The sequence below is a fragment of the Artemia franciscana genome, chromosome 4 (genome assembly GCF_032884065.1).
Source record: "Artemia franciscana chromosome 4, ASM3288406v1, whole genome shotgun sequence".
Taxonomy (NCBI): domain Eukaryota; kingdom Metazoa; phylum Arthropoda; class Branchiopoda; order Anostraca; family Artemiidae; genus Artemia; species Artemia franciscana.
This window is the reverse complement of record NC_088866.1, coordinates 11,302,350-11,317,337: the sequence shown is the minus strand read 5'-3', so window position 1 is coordinate 11,317,337 and position 14,988 is coordinate 11,302,350. Positions and strand designations below refer to the sequence as shown.

Genomic DNA, 14,988 nt, shown 5'->3' with positions numbered 1-14,988 from the left:
AGCTTGTTTTGGTTTTACTTGGTTGTTTTACATTTGCTGTTTTTTCATTTTTTTTTTTCATAGGCATGTATTTTGGGGGTGATACCTGACGCGGGGATGCCATGGATATTCTGTGGTAGCCACAACACTGTGCTGGGTAGAGAATTTAGAGTGGCGAAACCCTATATAGGCCAGTGTATTCTCCTGATGAGCCCTTATGTTGGGTGTTGCCTCTGAATTATTTGTCTATATTATTATTTTTTCTATTGTTCGGTAAATGACGACTTATACTTATTGACGACATGACTGCCTGTCCATGGATTATTCTTTATGGTTGATTGTGTGTGGCTATACTGTTTGACCTATGTGATTGTATGGATGAGTAGGGTTAAGGCCTCATTCAAGTGCTGGTCTATATTAGTCACTAATTTAGGAAAACAGTCTTCCTTTTCTCCTTCTGTCTCTTTTTTTTTTTTTTTTTTTTTTTTTTTTTTTTTTTTTTTTTTTTTTTTTTTTTTTTTTTTTTTTTTTTTTTTGTGTTTGTGCTGTAGCATTGGTGATTTCTCTTTTCATGATATATATATATATATATATATATATATATATATATATATATGTATGTATGTATGTATGTATTATCTTCTTTATTTTCAACTGGTGACGGCCAAATACTTAATCTATATTATATATACATATTATATTATATATATTATATATGATCTATATTATATATATATATATATATATATATATATATATATATATATATATATATATATATATATATATATATATATATATATATATGTATGTATGTATTATCTTCTTTATTTTTAACTGGTGACGGCCAAATACTTAATCTATATTATATATACATATTATATTATATATATTATATATAATCTATATTATATATATATATATATATATATATATATATATATATATATATATATATATATATATATATATATGTATTATTATCGTATGTATGTATGTATTATCTTCTTTATTTTTAACTGGTGACGGCCAAATACTTAATCAGGAGGTTTCTTTTTAGAAACAGGGGTTCTAAATAGGTTCTAATTAGTGGTTTCTTCACACCATTCTACACAAATCAGTTTTGACATCAGTTCAAAATGTTCTTCAGTTTATTTTACATCAATTGTCAATTTTTATCCTTTTTTGTCAAATTTTCTTACTTCTAATTTTGTGATGTGTTTTTTCCTAAGGGTATTTATATCGTAAAAGACAAAATGCTACGATAAAATATATTCCGTGTGTTTGGGGTCTTATTGTGGTGACTTTCAGCTTTGGAGAGGCGATAAACTTTTCAAACGAAGAAATAGAATCACCATGAGCTAGGACTTAAAAGAAAATCCTTCTAAACACGTCATTTGAACTTTTCACAGTCACACCTGCTCTGAAAGATTGGGTTGAAACCGACTCCACTCCTGAGAGCTAATATTACACTGTTTTCATTTCATGATAACACCGGAATCTTAAATGGAGCATGCAAGTAAAATGGCAAAATAACTGGACAATATTGAAATTTATTCAAGTATAAAAAATATAATCATTTGCGTGTTAGAATGAAGGAGTCTATGCTAACGAAAAGGAAAAAAACAATTAAGAAAAAGAAACAATTTCTATATTGCTCTCTTGCTCAAATTTCTTCCGGTATGTGTTCCTTGGGAGCTGGCTTACGAAAAGGGAAAAAAACAATTAAGAAAAAGAAACAATTTCTATATTGCTCTCTTGCTCAAATTTCTTCCGGTATGTGTTCCTTGGGAGCTGGCTAACGAAAAGGAAAAAAACTATTAAGAAAAAGAAACAATTTCTATATTGCTCTCTTGCTCAAATTTCTTCTGGTATGTGTTCCTTGTGTGCTGGCAGACAATTTTGTTAATTCTTGCTATTATGAATGCGAAAAAATAGTTTGTCTACTAAAAAATGTTTCATTTCAAAAATATGTCCTATAATATATTACATAATCTTGTCGTGGAAATGCTAAACAAAGGTGCAGTGGCTTCGATTGGGAGCAGTCTTTTTTCATGAGATTGGGCATGAAAATTAAAAAAGAACTCTTACAGGGCCATAGTCAAAAGTCTTGAAAATGCCGATATATGCCCTTTAAATTGCAAAGCCTTATGAAAAATGCATCTTAAACATAGTCAAAGAAATTCAAAGTTTTGAGCTATTATAGAAATAAAATAATACTTCATTCTATCTGTTTTAAGCCCTTTTCCTTGAATCCGTTTCAAATAGATCTGGAAGTTCGTTTGTATATGAGCTTGAACGTATATAACATTATCAGTGGTGTACGATCACGTATAGCAAAGGGGTATTGTATGCTCTTCACAAACAATTCTGAATCTCTGACTGCTGCAGTGGCGTCAATTCGCGAAGGTTGGGGAAAGGGGCGAGCAAAATGTATTTTTCAATATCTAGAGGGCGCAGCTTTGGTTTTTTTTCAGTTGTTTCAATTAAAATACCAAAAAAAGGCATTTTTCAGTGAAATTACCAAGAAAAAGATATTTTTCAAGATCTGGGGGGGGGGGCTAGAGGCATCCCCCTGACTCCGCCCCCAGATTTTGAGAAATAATAGATTGGAAAAAAGAAAATTTTTGTCCCAGTCAAGGCTGGAGTCCCATTCCTCCTATGAAATGTGCCTCTGCAAAGGGAAATAGTGAATTGAATTCACTAATGGCATCTTTTTTATTTTCTCATCCATTCTAAAGAGAAAATATCAAGATCGTTCTTTCTTGTTTTACATATATTCTCGCATTAGCCTTCCCCCATTCTCAGGGCTTCGACCCTCTTGCGCTTCTTGTTTTCCTTCAGTATTATCGTCTACTTTTAACCTTGTTGTTTGTGGGACTGTTTTCAACTATAGATAGCTGCCAGACCTTCGATAAGCTTTAGGCCTTTATCTTCCAAACTAATTAGCAAATTTTGTTTTAATTGTTTAGACTTAAGAGTCATCTCCATGATTAGTGTTCTTATAACTAGAAATAAACTCTGATATGGCTAAACGCTTTTATAATCTTAATGGAACCTATAGTAAAATAAGACAAACAAACAACTATATTGTTATAATCTTAAAGGAACCTATAGTAAAATGAGACAAACAAACAATTTGCATAGTAGAATAGCTGCATGTACCCGATGTAGGATACCATACAAGTTTGCAGGCATAGTATATTATTTTTCAGAATTCTCCGGCTGTACTAAAAATTAATTCTATCCTTATAATTTTTTTTTACGGGTCGGTTCTTTACTGGAAAATTAATATTGGTCTTATTTTTCAGGTGAAACTGGTCTTGGAAAGTCTACTCTAGTCAACAGTTTGTTTCTGACGGATTTGCATCCTGAGCGTGTAATACCTTCAGCTTCCGGTAAATCTTTAAGCCCATAGGACATAGCTTTTCTTGTACTGTTGAAATTTTCCCTAACAGATTGATTAGTTGAAATATCCACAATTATATACTTAACACACATTCCCCACCTTGCAATCACGTTTTTTTTGCCACATTAGAAGTCCTACTGTTGCCACTCTGCTGCCACTCTTTGAGCAGCTTGACATGGGTTTGGTGACCTGCATGTAGAGCTTCTGTTGGGTAGGTCCCATAGTAGGGCTTGATGTAGTCCTTTAGGAGATTATATAAAGCACCTGCCCGATAACATTTCTGAGCGTACCTTCTCTTTTGCTGAGGATTAATATAAAATAAAATTTACGAAAAGTAATAATATTAATAAGTGACCTGAATAAAGTGAAGCTTAAAGCGAATAGAAATTTCCACGCTGCTACTGTCCTCTAAAACCCTGTCCTCTAGAGTAGTATTTATGCTTTACCAAGACTGGTTTGTATTTTGACCAGTCATAAAATCACAACAACCACAACGCAATATTATCGCAAGGCTAATCAAGCTTGCAACTAAGAGCTATGAACTATAAAAGAGAGGCTATCTCCCCCTTCAAACCTTCTAAAAAGCGCGTGTCTCATTTGTGCTTTACTGAAAGCAATAGCTGTTTTTAACATGTGTTTCCTGATTGTAATAGCACTAACTGCATCAGCAACTAAAAAGTCAATATGCTAACTAGGGGTGCAGAAAGACAAAACAATTTCTTGCTGTAAGTACACTTTTGACTATCGATTTAGTTTTAACATTTAAAAAGGCACCTTTTTGTCACTAATTTGGCTATTGATTGATCAATCTCCTTCTCCCTCCGCAGCAGAAGCGGGTTGTCAGAGGGGCTAATGGACCACTTTGGTTCACTGAACATTTAGATAGACAGTCCTTGCGCGATTCTAGTTTTAAAAACGTGCAAAAGGTTGATCCGTATCCTGGACTTTTCTGCTTTTGTGCTAAATCAACACTTCAGTTGTTTTCACATTGCGTCACTCAAATTCTGCTGTTTGGATTTAAGTTGCTTTTTAAGTTATGCCCAAGGGGCATAAAATGTTTTTATGGAAGGGGGGTTGTGTGAACTTTAGAAGAGGCTCATTTGATTTGAAATGTATGGTTCTAGATCCTTTTTAAGAGTCAAATATGATGGAAAGCAAATAGCCCCCTTCCATGACATCCTCTTTTCCCAAAACGCATTCAGTTGAAATTTTGAGATAGCCATTTTATCACCAATAGTCCAAAAATCATATAACAATGCCTTTTGGGTGGACACAATTTGGGTGGAAAATATTTACATCCTAATGCTACTACTTCTACTCTTACTACTGCTACTATTATTACTACTTCTATTACTACTACTGCCACTAAAGTTCAGGCTACTACAATTAATTTTACTGCTACTACTGCTATTAAAACTAAGGATTCTAAGGTAAAAAATTTGGGATATATAGAAACTGTATAGAATTGATTCGAAACACACTATGCCCACACAGGTTGTCAAACGGACGTATAAGAAATCTTTCAGAATGATTAATGGTATGTACTAAGTTGAAAGTTTCAGCGTGTGTTGAAGGGGATGTTGAAGAAACCAAAGATACCATGTGTATACTGCTACTAATGCTGCTACAACTATTGCTACTGCACAAGCTAAGGGTATTATGGTGAATATTTTAAGGCATATTTAGGCGGATGTTGAATTAAATCAAAACAACTATGTGCATCTGTAATTTCAAAAAGGTAGCAAAGCAATATCTGTAGAGTAACCTATATTATTAATTTAGACCTTTAAGGGTAAGTTTTGGGGGACTTTTGACTAGCCAGAAGGCAGTATATGTATACTTTTAATAACACCACAACAGTTACTATAACTAATGACGTTAAGGGTATTAAGATGAAACTTATAGGGAACGTTTACTAGTTTCAATAAAACGAAAAAACTGTATTTATGCAGGTTTTTCAAAATTGAAAGCTTTGGTGCCTTTATTAAGAGTAAAGAGAGATTGGAGGGCAAGCTGGCCTCTTCTCTGGCCTTCTCTTCACTGGGGCAAGTAGCCCTTCTCTCAGCCCTTCTCTCAAACCCCTTCATTTTCCAACGCATCCAAGCAAAATTTTGAGACAGTCGTTTTGCTCAGCATAGTAGAACGGTCCAGCAACTATGTCTTCAGATATTAGGCAGTGTCAATCCCAGTAATTGTGCAGTTGGCCTATTGCTAAGTGTTGCATTAAAATAAATTAGCGTAATAACTAAATAACTATTTAAAGCGTTGCTTTAAAATAAGCGTTATTTAATAAAGCGTTTTAAATAAAGCGTTGCAATTACTATTTTAAAGCGTTGCTTTAAAATAACTTAGCGTAAAGCTAAGTGTTGCTTAAAAATAAATCAAAAGGTATTCTGTTTATGATTACCGATAAGAAACCTCAGCAATATATAGAGAACGACTGTGGGTATTCAGTTGAAACTTTTGGGGACACTACTATTAGTCCTTCTGCTCTTACAATTTAAATAAATAAAAGAGTATAACTGTATCCAGGTTGTCAAAGAGCATAGATAGTATCTTTTAGGGACTAATATTAAGTTTTATCTTTCAGGTCAACTTCAGAAGCTATAAAATTAAATTAAAAATACTGTTTATGTCAGGATAAAAATTTTGAAAAGTTTCTCCAACTTACAAATAGCAACCCATATTATGGATTCTTATAGAAAAAACTGAAAAGATGTAAAATGTTATTTTTTTTATGAAAAAGACTATGTCAATAACAAAACGAACAGAAATTAATTTATATAACTTTTTACAAAAACAAGTTTTTCAAAGAAAAGTTAAGAGCTCCATTTAGCCAAGAATGAGCAGAAATAACGTCAAATAATCTTCGAAGCGTAGAAGTACCACAAATCATTATCAATAAATAAATAAAACTCAAAACGAGTGAAAATTTACATAAGTAGGACTGATAACCCCATGCCTCCTAAAGACCATGACATAATTTGCGCTTTAGTGAAAAAAAAAAAAAAAAAAAAAAAAAAAAAAAAAAAAAAAAAAGTGACCGTGGATTGCGAGTTTATTTGAGATATGCTGATACTTATTCATTAAAATTTTAATAATTTTTTTATTTATGAAAGTAAGAAAAATGATAAAAAAAAAAAAAAATCAAAAGTCAAGTCAAGATAACATTTAAATCGTATCATGTTTTCGGTAAAGTGCAAATTATGTTGTGGTCTTGAGAAGGCATGGGGGTTATCAGTCCTACCCATGTTAATTCTTGATCGTTTTGAGTTTGACTCGGCTATTTATTGTAATTTCTGTTCATTTTGAGTTTCGTTTATCTATTGATAATGATTTGTGCTAGTTTTACGCTTGGAAGATTATTTGACTTCCGCTCATTTTTGGTTTAATGAAGTTCTTAAGTTTTCTTTGAAAAACTTGTTTTGTGCAAAAAATGAAAATTTCTCCTTCTACCTTGTTTCTTCGAACAGAAGTGAGGTGGCTATCTCGGGGTGAAGTCCTTACCCAGCTGTTTGAACTTAAATACGAATTCAAAGTTTTTGAAGATTATTCTTTTCAGTTGCCATCCAAAGTGGATGAAGACAAATGACTCAATGCTCTAGTCTACTTATTAGATATTGAAAAGGATCAGCCTGAAGTATTAGAAAATTTGTATAATTTTCTATAGGAGAAGAAACTACGATTTTCCTTAGAAATAAATCAGCAAACTGTTAGAACTTTGGAAAGTCCCAAATCAGAACTATAGAAGTATTTTCCAAAACCTGACGATGTAAATAAATAGATTTCAAATCCATTTGGAAATGATAACTTCAAAGTTGACAATAGAAGAAAAGAAGGTATTAATGGGACTGTCAACTTTCCTTTCAAAACTGTCTTCAAAATTTTTAAAAAAAATCAAGTTTAGTTAACTAGTGCTTTTATTATTATTGATTTTTGTATTATTATTCATAGAGAGGATAAAACAAACAGTGCGTATAGAGCCATCTACTGTCGAAATCGAAGAAAGAGGTGTGAAACTCAGACTGACAGTTGTTGACACTCCTGGTTTTGGTGATGCAATAGACAACACTGACTGTTTCAAATCTATTATTCAGTACATTGATGAACAGTTTGAGCGGTTTCTCAGAGATGAAAGTGGTCTTAATCGTAGAAATATCCTGGATAGTCGGGTGCATTGTTGTTTCTATTTTGTGTCTCCATTCGGACATGGGTGAGTTGAATTAATTGTAGCAGCTTATAATTACCTTAATTGCCATCCCATGATTAATGACATATTTCCAAAACTAATCCTTCAAGATTCTTATCAGAATGAAGAGCATTTAGCTGAAACGCAAAATAAGGTGTATGTAAAGAGTGGATCGTTCAGGAAAGCGATTCAAGTACAGTTCTGCTGTTGTCAAGGGGAAGTCCGCGTCATAACTTAGTTTTTTGGCTAATAGATTGTAGTACGTTTTGTTGACTTGCGTTCAATAGTGATAATTGCAACTACTTGCAATAGCCTATTGAATAAACACAATTGTTGTGCTCTATTGACCTTGTTTCTGGTAGATAGTTTCACCAAGAATTTTGTTTCAATCAGTTCGTTCTCGACCCAATGGTAACCAAAACTCTAAAAAAATAGAATTTTGATTACAATATATACATAAGAAATAATTGGCGCTTTTTGTACTGATTCCAAATATATAAAGTTCATTAAGTTTAATGTTACCTATCAAAAGCAATGAGCCTGAGAACATTTGCCTGACTTTCGAAAAAGAGGAAAAGCCCTCAAAGAGTCAAGCGGCCTTAATGAAAATCACACCATCAGATCCAGCACATCAGAGACTTTCTGTAGAGGTTTTGAGCTTCTATCGAAAAACTGTAGAATTCCGGGTTTTTTTGCCAAAAGAAAAACAAAAGCTAAGAGCTCATGAAAGCTCAGAAAAACAAAAGCTATGGCACTTGTGACGAGGACGGAAGAGCCAAGAGCTCAAATGGCATGAGCTCTAGCAAAATTATTAAGTATCAATAAATTGATTTAAAAGGAAGATCAGAGGCTTAATGCCGGTCGGGATTTAAAATAAGAGCTCTGAGACACGAGGTCTTTCTAAATATCAAAATTCATTAAGATCCGATTACCCACTCGTAAGTTAAAAATACCTCATTTTTTCCTCTCCCTTCAACCCCTCCCCCCAGATGGTCAAATCGAGGAAAACCAATTTATCAAGTCGATTTGTGCAGGTCCCTGACACGCCTATCAATTTTCATCGTCCTAGCACGTTCAGAAGCACCGAACTCGCCAAAGCACTAGACCCCCCTAACTCCCCCAAAGAGAGCGGATTCAGTCCGGTTACGTCAATCACATTTCTATGACATTTGTTTATTCTACCCACCAAGTTTCATCCTGATCTTTCCACTGTAAGCGTTTTCAAGATTTCTGGTTTCCCCCTCCAACTCCTCCCAATGTCACCAGATCTAGTCGGGATTTAAAATATGATCTCTGAGACACGAGTTCCTTCGAAATATATAATTTCATTCATATCCGGTCACCTGTTCTTAAGTTAAAATACCTCAATTTTTCTTTGTTCGAGTTAAAACCCCCCTCCCCTGCCCAACTCCCCCAAAGAGATTGGATTCAGTCCGGTTATGTTAATCACGTATCTAGGACTTGTGCTTATTCTTCCCACCCAGTTTCATCCCGATCTCTCCACCCTAAGCGTTTTCCAAGATTTCTGTTCCCCCCCCCCAACCCCCTATGTCCTCGGATCCGATTCGAATTGAAAATGGAACATCTGAGACATAAGATATTTCTATATATGAAGTTTCATTAAGATCCGATCACTTATTCGTAAAATAAAGATACCTCAATTTTCATGTTTTTCAAGATTTCCGGTTTCCACTTCCAACTCCCCCCAATGTCACCGGGTCTGGCTGGGATTTAAAATAAGAGCTCTGAAGCACAAGATCCTTCTAAATATAAAATTTCATTAAGATCTGATCACTCGTTTGTAAGTTGCAAATACCATTTTTTCTAATTTTTCCGAATTACTCCCCCAAGTCCTCCAAAGAGAGTGGATCTAGTCCGGTTATGTCAGTCACGTATCTTGGACTTGTGCTTATTCTTCCCACCATGCTTCATCCTGATCTCTCCACTGTAAGCGTTTTTCAAGATTTCTGGTTGACACTGGGTCTGGTTGAGATTTAAAATAAGACATCTGAGTTACGAGGTCCTTCTAAATATGAAATTTCATTTCGATCCGACCACTCCTCCGTAAGTTAAAAATACCCCATTTTTCTAATTTTTCAGAATTACCCCCGCCCCGCCGCCAACTCCCCCAAAGAGAGTGGATCCGTTCCAGTTATGTCACTCATGTATCTAGGACTTGTGCTTATTTTTCCCACCACGTTTCATCCTGATCCCTCCTCTCTAAGCGTTTTCCAAGATTTTAGGTTTCCCCCTCCAACTCCCCTAATATTACCGGATCCGGTTGGGGTTTAAAATAAGAGCTCTGAGACACGATATCATTCTAAATATCAAATTTCATTAAGATCCGATCACCCGTTCGTAAGTTAAATATATCTCATTTTTTTAATTTTTTCGAATTAACCGTCCCTCCACTCCCTCCAGATGGTCGAATCGGGAAAACGACTATTTCCAATTTTATATGGTCTGGTCCCTGATACGCCTTCCAAATTTCGTCTTCCTAGCTTATCTGGAAGTGTCTAAACTACCAAAATCGGGACAGACAGACCGACAGAATTTGTGATCGCTATATGTCACCTGGTAAATACCAAGTGCCATAATAACAGATACTTCCTTATTTTTCGTTTTTCTTGCCAAAGGTGATGATATGAAACCAATGTTCCTAGAATATCAGGAGAGGGCTCATTATAACTGAAATCAAAAATTTTAGTGCTTTATTTTAGTTACCAAAGATGAAATGGCGACTTCCCTTTTTCCTCAAAGACATCCGATAAAAATCTTGAAATAGCCAATTATTTCAAAATAGTTTAAAAGTTCAATAAATACACCTTTGGGGATGACATGCTCTCTCATACTTCCTGGGGAAACGGCTTTAAGTTACGCAGTTTGCCCATTGTTCACAAATAGTATTTGTTATTGGGAAATTCATGTGTTTTTTAGGGGGATGTCTACGGGGGGAATTTTCTGTGGAGAGGAAAGTTGCCGGGAGAACTTATACGCAGAAGAGAAAGGAGGAGATTTCCTGGCAAGTTTTTTCAACTAAAAGTAAGGAGCAACATAGAAACATAAAGTGAACAGAATTTATTCCGTATAATTGGGGAATGCTCCCTCCTTCAATACCTCGCTCTTTACGCTAAAGTTTGACTTTTTGTCACATTTCTTTAAAAAAGACTGCTCAAACACAAGGGCTGCTGAATTTGAATGAAAAATATTTTTAATGAATTTTAAGACTTTAGCGTAAAGTGCGTGTGATTGAGGGTAGGGCACTCCCCCTTATATACTTAATAATTTCTGTTCGTTCTAAATTTTAATGTTGCTCCCTACTTCCAGATGAATTATTTGTTTATTAATTAATCTGTTAAAGGATGGATTTGCGCTCATTAATCTTTGAACCGCCGTTGGAGAACAATGATTACAATAAGCCGCCTGGGACACCGATCTTATTGCTACAGGTCCTTATTGAACGCAAAAAAATCGAATTTAATTGTAATTAGCACTATAGAACGCGGTAGTTGTGCTATTTCCCAGATAATTTCTAAATTTTCTTCCGTCCCTAGTTCGTGCTAATCGTAACTATAGTACATCAACGCGGTAGTCATGTGTTAACAGCCAGGAATGCCTACCCCAGCCCCTGAAAGACTAAACCCCAGAGGATGTGGTCAGGTAATAGATACCTGCATGGTTGAGTGTATCTACAAGGAATGCCAACGTGCAAGTCAACATAAACAAGAGTCAAGCCCATACTAAGGTATTCCTAACAAACGATGTATTGAAGACCTTGTCAGTCACTTTTCTGAAAAAATTGAAAGCTGAGATCACTGACTTAGATTATGCCGACGGCGTCAGTCTCTTTCTGAAATATGCTCAGAGGTGCATGTAGAACACACTATCTGACGTCAAGATGGGCCTGAAGATTAGCTCATCCAACTGAGGTAGTGATGACCCATACTTCCAAGGAACCCCCCCCATCAAGCTTGACGGCTGTCCCGTAGAATTAGCGAGGGAATTCAAACAACTCGATTTGGCTTGTTTGCCCTTATAGTGGATGCTCGTCTTAAACCCATGTATGGATGCCGTCTGGCATCAAATTTTTCACTCAGCTAACATTGCCTCTGGAGACAAAGGAAAGTCCTACTTAAGACGAAAATAAGGATGTATAAGTTGCTTGCTCTACAGTACTATTAAAAGGTTGCGAGATTTGTGCTGTGAAAGCAAGTTACACCCAAGCACTAAGTGCTTTTGAAGACACTCAGGAATGGGTAGCGTTGGGGTGTAGGGATGAGCCTTAACATTAGATCTGGAAATGTGGTCCTGTGCAACCATGATCAAACAAAGACGACTCTGGTATTTCGACGAAGTTCCGAGACGGCCTGAAAGTCCTATCCGCTCGGTGGACTCAGAAAATATGGTAAAGTTTGCTTTCCCTGGGGAACACTATTCTGGGGAAGTAATATAAGAAAACATATTAGTTCTGTGTATTTTCTAAAGATTGTGAAAAAAATAGCTCCACTACAGATGAGTCCTCGAAGTTTTCCTGTCTATGGGACAAGAGATTCAACCAAATAGTCAGATTTTATAATCAGAAATAAATGTGCAAATTGGTAAACCTAATCGGCATTCTATGGAAATTTGGGTTTACAAAGTGTGTATGTTCTTTTTTATCACTTTACGCTGTAAAGAAAAGTAAGGAAAGAGAAAAGTAATTATATCTTAGTGTGCTATTGTAGCGCTCACATGCTAGTCCAATAAGACTTCCATGCCTAGACAGGTTTGTCCAGCTGCGCTCTTGCTTAAATGTGGAAGTTCACTCAGACATAAATATAAGTTCCAATCTTAAGCACAAATGATAAATGTAGTGCAAAAGAGATTTTATGATTGGTTGAATTTGAAATCCTAGACAAGGAGTTAGAACTGGGCTCGAACTTGTTGCGTCCCATCACTAAGTTTTACATGTGAACGATAACTGTGTAAACATTAATGTTTGGACATATACGTGTCTAGACATATAGGTATAACTAGACATGTATCTTAACGCCGCTTTACAAAATGTTAAATATCTACATGTAAATTTATAAATGGAGCTAATGTTTATTCAATATTTTCGAAATGAATTAAGTAGTTCCATCCTGTAGTATCTAAAGCGGCCTGATTGATTAGGCCAACTCAAATACGAGTTTGGGAATTGCTTCACTTTTTCTAGGTATATCTCTTCTTTGTAGGTTAAAGCCTTTAGATATTCAGTTTATGAAGATGCTTCACAATAAAGTAAATATAGTTCCTGTTATTGCTAAAGCTGATATATTAATGAAGAAAGAACTGTCTCGATTGAAGAAAAGGGTTTTAGATGAAATTGAAGAGAATGGTATTAAAATCTATCAATTGCCTGATTGTGATAGTGATGAAGATGAAGATTATAAAGAACAAGTAAGTTTGGTTTTAGATTATTGAAAAGAAATCTAAAATATCTTTTGGAGGGGGGGCAATGTTTTGTAGGTTTGGGGGATGGGTTAGGTAAAAAAAAATCTTTGGTGGGGAGGGGCATAGAGACTAGTGGATATTAGATCTGATTTTCTTTAATTGTATTTCATTTATTTTATTTTGATTATCCAAATAACTAATAAGGTAAGGTCGTATAGTGGATAAGGTTTTCTTTGTTCCAGTAGGCCTACGGTAATATGAATTGAAACTAAATAGAGAAGGAAAATAAATGTTTCGACCTTTAAAGTTCATGTTTATTATTATACAATTAGTTCTGAATGGGTAGTCTTAGGTTCACCAGGATTTATGGGCTGGAGAAGAGGGATTTAGGACCATAGTGTTCCAACTATTTCAAATATATTTATAAAATATATTCTAATTATAGTAAAGGGATAAGTAGTTTGTAAGAAAATATGTTGACTTATAAGGCGTCCCATGACATGTTTGGACTTCCAACTATAGCGTCTCAAAGTCAGCTGAACTTGGCAAAAAGGAAACGAACAATCTTTAGGTCATTTTATCCAAAATTTAGTGTTTTCTTCAGGTGTCTTGTTATTTGTGTGTGTCTTTTCTACTTCACTGTACATATTTTTCAGTATGTTGTAAATAAATATATCAGCCTGTGTAACGGTCCTATGTATGTGTAACGATTGTTTGTTAATGAAAAAAAGTAATTAAAATCTCCTTTTTTAGACCAATTTATTCATTTATTTACTCAAAATTTTGGAGCATATGAAGTAAGCTAAGAAATTTACAGAAATACTCCAAAAAATGAAACAAAACAACGACTTGTAATTTAAAGTAACTACACAATGAGACTAAAAAAACAAGACTACGTGAAATGAAAAAAAAATGTGGATTGTTTTTTACATTAAAAAAAGAAAAGGTTATGAATAGGTAGAATATTTTCAGATCTACGGTCAAAGTTATCAGTTTTAATCTTAACTATTTCCAAGGGTTCTTTAATTTTAAATCTTGGAATTGCAGGTGTATCCTCTTAAACATTATACAATTGGTTTTTGATGCACTGATTCTGAGTAGGCCACCCCAAACAAAATCCGTGTTGCCCATCCAGTGTTTATTAGTCTTAAATAGGAACAAGAACTGTGTTGTCTGCAAATGAAGTAATTGAAGCTCCGGGAATGTAGGATCTTATTGTGTCTGAATATCAAGCACATCCGAGGACCTAGAACTGATCACTGAGGAATTCTACCGTTTATAAAAAAATGGCCGAGAAAGTTTATTAGGGTGGCAACCCTGGGTAAAACCCATATTGTTGTCAAATATTCATAAAGCTGGTGGTGAAAATTGTTTTCGTAAATCCTTGAATACATCGGCAGGATTGATATTGATCTCGAATTTGAAATGTCAGTTTTGACCCCGCCTTTATGCAAGAGTAGAACTTTAGCTATATTATGTGCATTTGGAAATTCTTTTTTTTCATAGAAATATTCACTAAGCACTCAAGGACAGGAAGGAAGAAAGGCAAAACCAACGTTTTTCTTCAAACACATTGTAAATATGCTTTCTTTTTTGGCTTTTTATGGCATATGCCCTGTTCCTAATTTCTTTATACGCCTTATGGAGTTTATTATTCTTTGGATCCTTCACATGCCTGATTTCTCATTGCGAACAAATTAAGCAACTCCTCACACCATGACTTTCTCGGTCTATTCTTTCAATTGGATACGTGCTATCATAAATATCTGACACTATTTTATTAATTTTTTCAACTACTTCAGACGGATGATTTTCATTCAATACTCCTACCCCCTCTCCCCCCCCCCCCGAAAACATCAATAAATATTACCCTAATAGAAGATAATAAAAAAATAGAAATAAATCAAATAAGAATTCTGAACCCATTGATAAACTGCAGTTTAATTTTTTTTTTTAGAAAGTTTTGAATATTTAATTTCCGGGTTATTTGTTGCAT

The 14,988-nt window shown here is 34.7% G+C and overlaps 1 protein-coding gene across 1 annotated transcript in view; it reads left to right on the top strand.

The window, feature by feature from the left end:
• Window positions 1-14,988, top strand: part of LOC136025985 (septin-1-like) — a 56,978-nt gene that overhangs the window by 34,792 nt on the left and 7,198 nt on the right. Inside the window, exons 3-5 of the mRNA XM_065702121.1 lie at window positions 3,291-3,377; window positions 7,343-7,601; window positions 12,794-12,998. Coding sequence (XP_065558193.1) covers window positions 3,291-3,377; window positions 7,343-7,601; window positions 12,794-12,998 — 551 coding nt within the window. The remainder of the gene's footprint in view (window positions 1-3,290; window positions 3,378-7,342; window positions 7,602-12,793; window positions 12,999-14,988) is intronic.